Here is a 13595-nt window from a genome sequence, read left to right as displayed (position 1 = left end):
TCAGACTATTTTATCAGCCAGTTGCTAAAGTATAAAACTTTATTTGCACTGGTTGTTGAAGGGATGATATCCAGATACAGAAAATAAATGTTCACAGGAGACCAATGTGGGGAAATGTTACTTTTGAATTTAACTTATTTACCTTACTCATTACTTACAAAGAACTAAATATGTTATACAATTACTTATTATAAAATGCAATGTGTTACCAATTGTACTTTTCCTTTGCATTGTTTTTCTACTTGTAGAGATATACTTGTAATCATAATAAATCTATTTCGTTGAACAAAGAGAAAATAGCATATTGCAACATCCATTCCAGATCAAGAAAGATAATAACATAAAACAAGAAAGATTGAAAAAAATCTTTTAAATATGTAAAATAGTTATGGATTATACAAGGTAGGAATATTTATTAAGAAGTTTCAAATTTCACATTGTCAGAGAATGTATCATTCATGAATTGCCAAATAAATCCAACTTTCTTAGCCTTAATCAAAATGGTTGCAAATTTCAGCATGATCAATTTGCACTGATTATTACCAAGTTTTATTGGTTACAGTAAAATATAGGCTAATGTAGGGTATAATGTCAGCTACAATAGGTAACATGCAATTAAATAAATAACATATCATGTCTGCTTTGAGGAAGTCTGAGTAAGGGATAAGGAATTTCTGCTGTTTAGCTGCTTGGACATGTGAAACGCCTGCACCGTGCTGCTTCTGGTCAGATGTGCCTGAGGGAGTGAGCTGATCCACTGTCATTCTGTCCCCTACTCCCCTGCCTTACAGTCTGTTTAATGGGCAGCATTGGACTAGCAGAAATCACCATAGTAATATTTATAGTGTGTGTATTGTCTTGTTTTGGACATTCCACTATACCATGCAATGTTTTTTTTCAATGTGTGAATGTAGAAATTATAATGATGTCACTTAGTCTCATAATATCTCGTAATATACGTAACAAGTGGCAACTCTACTAGCGTGTGTGTGGATGAATATTATCAAGAAACAACACATGAAACAATCAAGCACCAGTGACCTGCTACTACTATTAACAGACTTGGATTCTTTTGCTGACGCTTCATTAATCACACACACACATGAAGCGAGGTCAGATTTATCCAGATTAAATTAATGAATTTAGGGATTGCATTAAATCATTTAATCCCAGAAATTTTTAACACATTAATTGACTGACTTGTTTCCTATCGTTTTGTTGAAGAATACAGTTTATAACATTCTTATCTATATATATATATATATATATATATATATATATATATATATATATATGTCAATATATGTGTGTGTGTGTATGTATGTATGTTCCAGCATCACTTCCGAATGGCTGGATTTTCATGAAACTTGGTACACTTTTCTCATTGGTTGACTAAAAATACTATAGGGTGAAATCAACCCTAAATCACCCCCTTCTGGGTAGGGTGGGGGGTGATCTTGTGGTCTTGTATGCATATTATCATTCAGTTGGCACTCTGAATGACCACCAGAGGGCGAACTGGAGGCGACTGCTAGCATTCTTTATGTTTGAGAGCAACCGTGCCCCTGTTGCTTTTGAAATTAAACAGAGTTGGCCGGTTCCGAGCAACTGGATGATAACATAAATATAAGACCGCAAGACAAGCACATTAGTGAGTCTTCATTGTTTTTTAATTTATTTTTTATTTTTAAAGTTGTGTTTTTTTAATTATATTTTTCTCAAGCAATTAAAAAAAAACACTTTATTTTCCTCCCGGGCAACGCTGGGTATGCCAGCTAGTTTACAATATAGCATATAACATTTTCAATAGTATGTTTGTTTCTCTAGAGTGTTATGGTTTATCTTATTATTATTATTTCATTTTTTGTTGGAAACATTTAGGGGCAGCACTGTGGCACAGTGGGTAGCGCTGCCGCCTCGCAGTTAGAAGATCCGGGTTTGCTTCCCGGGTTCTCCCTGCATGGAGTTTGCGTGGGTTTCCTCTGGGTACTCTGGTTTCCTCCCACTGTCCAAAGACATGCAGGTTAGGTGCATTGGCGATTCTAAATTGTGGATGTGTGTGCCCTGCGGTGGGCTGGCTCCCTGCCCGGGGTTTGTTTCCTGCCTTCTGCCCTGTATTGGCTGGGATTGGCTCCAGCAGACCCCCGTGACCCTGTAGTTAGGATATAGCGGGTTGGATAATAGATGGATGGATGAAAACATTTATATAGATAGTACACAAAAAAGCCATTGCTACACCCTGTTTTAGGCACTGATTACTTATTAAATTCTGAATGTCAGGATGTGCAGAACTTTGAAAAACATTACTACATGACATTTAGTGTGACAGTTATCTAAGCTTTCAGAAGTCAAGCCCACTACCTTTTCTTTAATGTTACATGTTAAAAGCAGGAATACAAATCCACTCAATCAAAACAACAGAGTAAATGGAAGTGAAAATGAAAATAATGTGATAGCCTCTAGAAAGACAATTACAGGGAAAGTGTCCGCTCTCATTTTAGTGCTTCTTTAAACTGGCAAATAGGTCAAATCTGATAAACAACCTATTCTGTTATACAAAATTGAAGTAATGATTACATGTGCCGACAGGTTTTGACCTTTACCTGTGCAAGCATTTTATTCTCAAATGGTGAAGATTGCAACACACAAAATGTTAATGATTAAAGTGACCTGGCAAATATTGTATCGTGTAAAAAATAACAAAGGAAATTCAATAATCAGTTCATTTTATTTCAGAAAGATGTTCTTATAACATAACTAGCATAAAACAACACTCATCAAGAGGCTCTGATGCTTGCTGTATGGGGGTCAATATTAACAACTAAAATTAAAAAAGGTTGATTTTTTGTCATGTTTTACTATGATTGTAGGCAGGATTATTCAGTGACATTTTCTGCAAAGGCTTAAAAAGCTCCAAGAGGTAAGGCACCCTGACATCACTGCTGCTAAGTTCTCTATTTGGCTTAGTATTCAGTTGAGAAATAGAAACCCAGCAGTGGAGCACTGAATTTGTTTAGAGGTTGCGTGATTATTATCCATCTTTGATTTATTTCTGGTTATTGGATAATTGCTTTGTTTCTTGTGTTGCTGTTTGGCACTTGTTCACATTGGATTGCATTTTAGGAAAATCCTTTTGTATTTTTGGCTGTTTTGAGTACTTTGTTATGTTTTGGTATCTCTTGTTAGTAAATATCTTCATTTGTTAATATTCTTGTTTTAAAGCCAGAATTTCTCTCTCACTTGTGAAATGTTTTGATATATTTTTGGACTTTCTTAATATTTGTGAACTTTTTAAGTCATTTCTTTATTTTGTGGGCTGTATAGGTCACAGGCTGCTGGTTGCAGTTAGGGTATGGCCATTTTTCCATGTCTGTGACTCTGCTATACAACATAAGTTCTGAAATTATACTGTGACTTACAAAAACACTATATACAATACTTCTGTTGTCACGGTAACACTACTCAGGTTACAGAACTGGTATAATTAAATAAAACCTTTCTTTCAAATTTAATTTCTTTCACATTTAAAGCAATCATTGTTAAGTGCCTTTCTCTTTAGTAAGATAGAGACAAAAGTTATTAATATGAAAAAAATGTGTTCATGGTCAGATGAACAGTGACTTTCAAACTTAAAAAAAAAAAAAAAGTCCATGAACATACTAAATTTGAAAGCCTGCTACTATATATAAAAGGGGAGTGAATGCAGTTTTAGGTTAATGGGAAATATTTTGCAAAAAATTCTGTGAAACAAATGGTGTTTTGTGACTAACAAAATTTGGATCATTCACACTAGAAACACTTTCCAACTTGCAGGGAAATAATGGGGGTTGGTGGCAGGATTGGCACTCCAGCCACCATAAAAAATCACACAGCTCCGAGATGACAAAAAGGACTCCTTTTTGCTCTCTGCGGTAGAAGCTCGGCTGCAGCCGCCCATAGGAAGGCTGCTCATATAATGAAGGGGGTGGGGGAAAGTCTTCGGGAGCCACATCCCCTGAAGAGTTGAAACTGTTGGAGAGCCAATGGGGTCAGGTCTGTTAGGGATTGGGACTGGTGCGTCACCCAATGCACGGCAGCACTCGGGTCCCAATTTGAGGTGACCCATACGGGTAGGCGCATGGAACGTCTTGTCTCTCTGGCAAGATGATCATCTTCCTCTGCTGTCGGAGGAGTTGCGCAAACTCTGCATTTCAGTGGTGGCACTCTCTGAGGTGCATAGACCAGGGACTGGACAGATCTCTGGCTGTCATACTCGGGGAGTAGCTGTTGCTATTGTGGATTGGCTTCTTCCAATGGTGTCCGATGTCACTCCTTTCAACGAGTATATTATGAGACTCAGATTACAGGTGCATTGTCTGTTGTCTCAGTGTATGCTCTCGGCGAGGGAGACATTTTATTTGCAACTTTGCTCGGTGGTTGATGGGTGCCCATGGAGTGACACTCCTCTGGTCATGAGTGACTTCAACACATCCACTGGCATTGACAGGGCTGGCTATGAGGATTGTCTTGGTCCCCATGGGCCTGGTGACTGTGGTGATAGTGGCTCCATGTTCCTTGACTTTGCAAAAGGTCAGGGGCTACGAATCGCTGGATCCTGGTTCCTGAGCCGCACTGTTGGACTTGGTACTCTAATACTGGTGGTGCGGTGAAGGAGATCGATCACAACCTCATGGGCAGATGCTGGAGGCTCTTGCAAAACTGCAAGTTTGTGAATTCTGACCACAGACTTGTTGTTGCTACTCTTAGGATCCAGCTTAGGTCCAGTAGGTTAACGCCTACTAGGAAAATGAGCCTGGACTTGACCAGTCTGTTTCTATTGGTTTGTGTGAGGAACTTGCAGATTTAGGTGCAACTGCCGATCCTAATGTGATGTGGGAGGGCTGAGTTGCCTTTACATTGGTACTGTGAGTGCTGTGCAGAGTGGAGGCAGAACCTCTGTTTTTCCCAAGTTGCTCCTACTCTGTTCAATGCTTGAATGGACTGGGTGTTGGGCCAGGTCATGGGATCCAGCAGCTGTGGGGCATCAGTTAGTGAAGGAAGATTCATGGATCTTGACTTTGCTGATGATGCTGTGATCTTCACGGATTTAATGGAGGCTCTGATCGGGGGGCTTGAGAGACTGAGTGAGGAGTCTGTGTCTGGGCTTGCGAGTGTCCTGGATAAAAACCAAGATCCAGGCCTTTAATGACCCCTTGGGTACAGCCATAAGCATTGTGTCTGTTTGCGGAGAGAGTGCTGACCTTGTCGAGAGGTTTACTTACCTTGGCATGTCTTTGATGACTCTTCCTATGAAGTCAGTAGACGGATTGGGAGAGCATTGGGGGTCATGAGGTCACTGGAAAGGGGTGTGTGGCACTCCCAGTATCTAAGCAAAAGGACGAAGGTCCAAGTCTTTAGAGTCCTGGTGCTTCCTATCTTGCTATACGGTTGCGAGACATGGACGCTATCCAGTGACCTGAGATGAAGACTGGACTCCTTTGGTACTGTGTCTCTTGGGTAACATTGGTTTGACTTTATGTCGAGTGAGCGGTTGCTCTTGAAGTACCGAATGAGGCACATTACCTGTATTGTGAAGCAGCGTCATTTATGGCACTATGGCCATGTGGCACATTTCCCCAGGGGTGATCCAGCTCGTAGGATCCTCATTGTTGGGGACCCGAGTGGCTGGACCAGGCAGATAGGGGGTAATTTCCGGAGGGTGGGACTGGAGGGTCTGCCTGGGGAGTTGCCAACTGGGATCCGAGTTGTTTTCGTCGTGTGGTGGGTGCGCCATCGCACTGTATCAGTGCATGCTCCCCAACTTGACCTGACACCTGAAAAAATGTTTTTGCATTTCCTTCACTAATTTCAAAATGTGTCTGTCATTTAGTATTGAAATTATTATCTTTAGCAGAAAAGAAAGGAAAAAACACCAGACTCATTTCCTGACATGTGTGGACATTTCATTGAGCTGAGAAACATATATAGTAGTTGTTCTTGTAGTATGATGACAGTTTTGCCAATTAAGATGTAAATCTTGGTAATAGCAATCCTAACAGAAACTATATTGAGTACATTCCTGCACTGTGAGTGGAATGTGTATGTCCTAAATAGCAGGAATTAAAAAATAAAACAGGTAAGGGTGCTTGTTAGGTAACAGTAAGGATGGAGTTTTCCTGTGACAAAATTCATGACAAAATATGCAACATATCATATTGATGTACTCCCAGATGGGCTTAAAGTGGTGAATGACAAAACTGACTGTAATTGCCTTTACCTCACAGCTAGCACGTAGACTTATCTTACTCAACTGGAAGAAACACTTTTAATTCAGTGGGTAACTGATGTTCTATACTATTTGATAAAGGAAAAAATCAAATTTTCACTTATAGGATTTGTTCAATACGCTTTTAAAAATATGGCCAGATCTAATCAATTACATATTATAATCAGCTTCCATTTCGGGGAAAATTATACTTTTCCTTTCTTGTTGCTTTTATAGAGCAGCTTTGGTTGTTGTCTCTCCTCTCTTTCACTTGGGTTGGGGTTTAACTTTGCTTTGCTTTGTTAAGTTTGATTGTATGAAATGTTATCTGCTTCTAATTAAAATCAATTAAAAAAATACACTGCGATGATGTAAATGACAATCAAAAACTTAATTCATTTTACTGATGTGCAGAAGATTACCTGTGCTATGCAGATGCAGAAAAGACAGGAAAATTCAAAAGTATGAACAAGGCTTTTAAACAATCGCTTTTTAGTGAATTTCACTAAAATCACATGCCAAGCAAATGCAGGTGTCAATATCGTGAAACTGTATGCAAAACAAAACTCTGCTGTTTTGATTCTCAGTACTGATGATAAATAAATATGTGCATTTTTAGTAGATAATCACTTGTTCTTAGTCATATTTTCATAACTAACTGCTATTGTTCATGTTTTGTTTACTGACCACTATGTTGTTGTAGTAGTTTGCATTGAATTGCTTGTTTAAACAAAACAAAGCGAGAATGTTTATATTGCAGGCCTTTCCAGTATATACAGAATACTATTACTTATGCAAGAATTCTAGTTTAAAAACAATAAAAAAACATTATTAGTAAGGAAGCTTGATTTAAACCATTTCATATTGTATTTTACAAGCTGATATTTTTTTCAATTTGTGCTAAACATGAAGGAAAAAAGAAAAAAACTAACATAATAAAACTTATATTTTACTCTAGAGAAAAGCAATTATAATCTCAAACAACACCCCAGCAAGTATGTGCTATAATGATTCCCTCTGCTACATTTCAGTCACCGCAGCAGACTTACATTTTAGTGCATGTGTCAGATCCTGTGTTTGGCTCTCAACAAGGACATTCATTTTATCTTCTGATATTGATCCTTGGGAAAGGTCTTGGAGAAGTCCAGGATCTAATGAAATAAATCACAAGATGTCAATGTAAACCTGTCGTTACAAATAAAACAAATAATGTACAAGTGTAGCCTTCAGCACTAACAGGCTTCACAACAATTTAATCGCCTTACCTCCTTTTTCATTTAGGATAAACTCAACTGGGTTGCTAACTCCAGATTCTGAGCACTGAGGCAAAAGCAAAATAATTTTAACCTTCTGTAGCCTTGAGTCTGTTGGTTCAATATCTTTGAAATTCTCTGGCAGCATTTTTATATCTGTAGTAAAAAATGAGAAAGATACAGATGCCTTTACAAAGCTACAATCCTTACTATAAATTTGAAGTAGTCTATAGTGCTATAGCAAGGCACTTGAATGAACACACATTTTTTGTGGATTTCATAAATCTTTAGAACTGACAAACACAATTAAAAATCAGAACTGTATACATGACTGCAAATTCATCACTTCAGAAAAATGCAACCATCTATCCACTTCGTCTTCATCAGGGTTGATATGAAGAACAGACAGAACATAAAAATAACATCATGTTTTACATAATCATGACTACAATAAATGTGTAAAATGCTAAATTCTGAAAACAAATGGATAGTCAGTTCTAATGTCACTGATCTTAAGTGAGGCAGCTTGGATGCCATCAAAAAGAAATGGCAAAGAAACAATGGAGCAGCAGCTCAGAAAAAAAAGCTTGATTAAAAAAGGGGGAAATGGAAGTGTTTTTGAATGATTAAATCATTCCACAAAATAAATAAAGCAGAGGTTACTTTAGATGAGAAACATGGGAGTAGTCTGGGCAGGGAAGATTTGTACATAAAATAACAAGACTACCACTAAATTAAAAAGGACAAATAGTTTTGTACTTAACGACAAAACAAGACTCAAAAAAACGGAAAAGCAAAATCAAAACACTGACAAGAGAATGCCTGATAAACTAGCTGTTATGCTAGTAAAGTGTTATTTGTTAGACATAAGGAATAGATCACTTTAGGGAAAGATGGTAGTCGAAACCTTGCGACATTAAATACACAGAAAAGATATGCCCAACAGTGACAAACCAGAGCACACTTTGAAATTTCAAGATGCCAACCTACTTAAGATTCAAAGGATTAATAAAATAACAGTTCTAGCTTTTAGTCACAGGGCCCTGAAGCTGTAGAATGATCTGCCTGATAATACAGTATAACAGGTACCCCTTCAGTCTCGGCTTTTAAATCCCTGCTGAAGACTCACTACTTTAGTTTAGTATACCCTGACTAGAGCTGCTGATTAGCTGTGAAATACTGCATTTCAGTTGATTAGCCATTTTTACATTAATATAAGTAGTACAATATTTTTAAACCGCTATTCTGTTTCTTTTCTCAGTATGGATATGGCACTTGATGCTACTGCTCTACTGCCAGGTTGCTCTCTTGCACATGGAAAAATCTCAGATAAAGGAGTGTTGGAATCATCAGATGGAAAGATTCTCTCATCAGGAAGGTCAGCCAGTACGAACTTTGCTATAGAAAACTCAGGAGTGGGTAGTGGCCAGTTGGCCGATGTCTCCAGGACTGTGACTTTGTTTTTGACTTTCTTTTTTACAATTTAAATCTCCTCCATTGAAAATTGCCCATAGTTCATAAATTAATGGACAGAAATTGTTGGCTTCTATTAACGTTTCAGTTTCTGCCTTGTTCTTTGAGTGTTTCAATAAATCTGCATTTGCATATGTATCGGTTCTGTATTTATTAATCAGTATAATCTATACTTTTCACAGCACTCTGCACCTACACCTGAAGAGCACTATACAAAAAACAAGTTGTAATTGTAATTGTAGTGACCCATTCCATAATACCACCCAGTTCTACAGTGGCAATGCTTTATAATGTTACCAACAAATTAACTTGATATTAGAAAAAAGTACAAATAACAATACAAACAAAATCACAATAATTTTCTTTTAAATCAAGATAATAGTAAAGATAGTTCTAATGAGTTTGGTATTCATTTGAGAGGTTACCTAGTGAAGGTAAAATACCTCAAAAAGCACCACTGAAGATGTATATTGTTATACTAACAGGACGTATTGAATAAGAAATGTGTCTATATGTATGTTTGTGTTTTTTGTGTCTATAGCTAGCTTCCTGTTAACAAAATAATGAAACTGATGGACTCCCCAACTGCTTCCCACTTGCATATATAGTAAACAACTACTGTATATTACACCATCCAAACTGAAATGCTACAAGTAAATGAAGATGTTCATTAAAACATCTACAAAAATTGGTTGATTTTAATGTTCTGATAGATATACAAATGGAACTTACTTTTACACTCCAGTTGCATGAACAGATTTTGTAGTTGCTCCTGATCCAATTCTGATTTTACACCACATGCAAATATTTTGCCCGTTCCAAGAGTAAGCACTGCAGACAGGTGAGTGACTGTCAAACCCGACGCTGCATTCACGATGAGGATATCATCATCTGTGTTCACCAAGGCCTTCACAGCATGTACAGCCAAACTACGAGATTTATCCTGAAAATACGGAAAATTACATTTTAATACTGTGTAGGAGAGTTTCTATGGTAAATATTATTTTATTGAAACAATAACTTTAAACCAAAGCAGCTCACATTCTCATTTTTCCCTTTTCTTGCAGTGTAGAAAGCCCTGCCAATAGATGCATATTGCTGTTTTATTCAAATTTAAGGGTTCCTCCAAGAAATATGCTCTTATTATAACATTATCATTTAAAATTTGCCATTGTATCTTAACTGTTTATTCTTATTAGCACAATATAATGAAGAAAAAAATATTTCTTATTGATTTGTATTCCATACTTAGATTATTTTAATTTTTAATTAGTTTTTATTTCTATTCTGTTTTCACTTGTCTGATGTTTTCTATTAAAGATTATTATAGTTTATAATATTTTTTGAGAGAATAATTTCAGTTTAGTTTTCTTTTTTAACTTAAACAAGGGCCATTAGATGAACATTAAGAAATGCAAGTGTGTAGTGCTAAGATCGCAGAAACACACATAATTTATGCCCATAAATCTGAAAAAAGGTCCCTTCTAGCCATCCACAGTATCCATCTTGCAAACATTTTGTAAAACGCGTCTAACTCATGTTGTAGCAATGTATGCTTAGTAAATGAGCAAACTGTTGATTTTAAACTTTGAATCAAATACTTCACAATAGCTTAGGAAGAAAAGTAACACTAAACATTATGACTCAAAAAATAACTGCAGTTGCCTGCTCTCTTTTTCAGTTTCATGGACTGAGGTGAACAGATACAAGCTTTCTGTAGACCTAAAAAACATGTTTGTTGACCAGTGTAGCCAGTCATTTTACGTTCTGCAGCAGATTTGTGCTTTTTGAGACTATCACAGATGTCAGTCTCTATGTAATCATTGTTGTTGATGTATGATTGTATGATGATTGTTTTTAAATTTGTCATATACCTTCTCTTAACACTAGAATTACTACAGCCTATGAAAAAACTCGTAAATCCATCCCACCTTAAATCGCTTCTTAAAATCGCTCACTGCTCTCCACCAGCGTCTTTTGTCATCTAAATGTGCTGATAAACACAAGCTGCAAGCAGCCGGCTATTCCATCCCCCCACCGACTCAGAACGTGCACAAACTTCTCTCAGCTCGTGCCTTGATTGATTTTCTGGTAGTGAAGTGGAGTTTTAGAGTGGAAATAATAGATCGTTGTTTGGAACACACACATTTCATGTCTGTTCCGTTTCTACAGTAATCTGTGTAAACACATTGTTAAAACAGAAACGTTTTTTATATTCTTCTAGTAGATGACAAAATGTAGGCATAAGCTATATAATGTATGAAGCCTGAAGTATCAAAGAAATACTTAACATGCGACATTAACACTTGTTTATTAAGACTGCCTCTGTGGTGTAATAGAATCAGCTGCAGACTGGGAATCAAAAGGTCTCGAGTTCGATCCTGCACCACTCTGTTTTGAGAAGTAAACTGCTCTTAGTCTTACTATTTTAGAATAAAAACATACAGTACATTTGATTTCAGTCTGTAACAGCAGGTGTAATTTATGATACTTGTAAAGGTTAGCTTTGGTTTTTCTTTTTTTTTTTTTTAGTAAGTTTTATTATCTCAGCCGCGTTCACGAGCCCAAACACACCCCACTCCCGCATCTGATACTGCTGTTTTCACATAGAAGCGCTGTAACAGAGGTAAACTCAGCTCCCTTCTACATCGGAGCAAGAATGCACATACCATTGCTTGCATACAAAAGTGTCAGCAGGCACTTTTCATGGCATTACGCAGATTTTTGAGTATGACCTCTGCACACTACTTTAGGCTTTAGGAAGTAAGTAAATAAATAAAGGTAAATAATTTCATTAAATGATTTCTTCAAAACGTTGAATGTTATTTATTTGGCAGACAAGCACTTTTTGTTATCATAAAGTACCTGGTTGGCTTGAACACAATTTGTTTTTGTTAGTTATATTACTCTGTGAATTCTACAGCTATCTATTCATATGTAATAATCTGAATTTTGTATACATTACAGAAAATAATGAAGACCATGAAGCGGCTGCTGCTTCACCACCTGAGCGGAGGATGCCATCATCTATATGCTACACCGATCCCTCTCCCACTTGGACAGAGGCAGTGGTGCTGTAAGAATTATATTTTTGGACTTCTCTAGTGCCTTCAACACCATCCAACCTCTGCTCCTTAGGGACAAGCTGACTGAGATGGGAGATGGGGACTCATACCTGGTGGCATTGATCGTGGACTATCTTACAGACAGACCTTAATATGTGCGTCTTGGGAACTGCAGGTCTGACATTGTGGTCAGCAACACAGAAGTGCCGCAGGGGACTGTACTTTCTCCGGTCCTGTTCAGCCTATATACATCAGACTTCCAATACGACTCGGAGTCCTGCCACGTTCAAAAGTTCGCAGATGACACTGCTATTGTGGGCTCCATCAGGAGTGGGCAGGAGGAGGAGTACAGGAAGCTAATCAAAGACTTTGTTAAATGGTGCGCCCCAAACCACTTACACTTGAACACCAGCAAGACCAAGGAACTGGTGGTGGATTTTAGGAGGCCCAGGCCCCTCATGGACCCCGTGATCATCAGAGGAGACTGTGTGCAGAGGGTACAGATCTATAAATACCTGGGGGTGCAGCTGGATGACAAATTGGACTGGACTACCAATATTGATGCTTTCTGTAAGAAAGGACAGAGCCGACTATAAGATGCTGCAGATGTTCTACCAGATAGTTGTGGCGAGTGCCCTCTTCTACGCGGTGGTGTGCTGGGGAGGCAGCATAAAGATGAAGGACGCCTCACGCCTGGACAAACTTGTTAAGAAGGCAGGCTCTATTGTAGGAGTAAAGTTGGGCAGTTTAACATCTGTAGCAGAGCGATGGGCAGTAAGCAAACTCCTGTCAATCATGAAGAATCCACTGCATCCACTGAGCAGTGTCATTTTCAGACAGAGGAGTAGCTTCAGTGACAGACTTTTGTCACTGTCTTGCTCCACTGACAGACTGAGGAGATCGTTCTTCCCCCACACTATGCGACTCTTCAATTCCACCCGGGGGAGTAAATGCTAACATTACTCAAAGTTATTGTCTGCTTCTACATGCATTTTATTTTATTACTCTTTAATTTAATATTGTTTTTTGTATCAGTATACTGCTGCTGGAGTATGTGAATTTCCCCTTGGGATTAATAAAGTATCCATCTATCTGTCTGTCTATCTGTCTATCTAAATACATTTACTAAAGTGTCATGTTTATTTAAACCATTTGGGCACAAACATTCATTCATGATGCTGAACAGATATGGAGAATGTTGCTCGTGATTGGAACATAAAAAAAAACAAAAAATCTACCAGAAACTTAACCATGTAAATTTGTTATTAGCACATTACATAAAATTAGGTAGTTAAAAAATATTCAAAGCTGAATTAAAATTGATAACGCTCTATATTGTCTAAGTTGCTATCCTCATCATATTCTGAATTTACAGAACTGACTACTGGCCAGAAAAACATTTGATATTTTAACAAGTAACGCTTTCCATCCTTCCATTTATTTATGATCAAATTGGCCTAATCCACCAGAACCTAACAACGAGGATTCTTATTAATGAAAGATTTTCTCTCATTATTCTTTTCATGGCTCCATGCCAGCCCAAGGGCAATTATATTGTCT

At 37.6% G+C, this 13595-nt stretch overlaps 1 protein-coding gene across 4 annotated transcripts in view; it reads right to left on the bottom strand.

The window, feature by feature from the left end:
- The window catches only part of LOC120527669 (putative methyltransferase NSUN7), a 252158-nt gene that overhangs the window by 139627 nt on the left and 98936 nt on the right, over nucleotides 1-13595 (bottom strand). For all 4 annotated transcript variants that reach the window (XM_039751333.1, XM_039751330.1, XM_039751332.1 and 1 more), the window contains 3 exons: nucleotides 9703-9913; nucleotides 7510-7653; nucleotides 7294-7395 (listed from right to left, as the gene is read on the bottom strand). In XM_039751333.1, the coding sequence (XP_039607267.1) occupies nucleotides 7294-7395; nucleotides 7510-7653; nucleotides 9703-9913 (457 nt within the window). The remainder of the gene's footprint in view (nucleotides 1-7293; nucleotides 7396-7509; nucleotides 7654-9702; nucleotides 9914-13595) is intronic.

Source organism: Polypterus senegalus, chromosome 4, assembly GCF_016835505.1.
Source record: "Polypterus senegalus isolate Bchr_013 chromosome 4, ASM1683550v1, whole genome shotgun sequence".
Lineage (NCBI taxonomy): Eukaryota > Metazoa > Chordata > Cladistia > Polypteriformes > Polypteridae > Polypterus > Polypterus senegalus.
The sequence above is the reverse complement of the archived record's forward strand: the minus strand, read 5'-3'. Positions and strand labels throughout refer to the sequence as shown.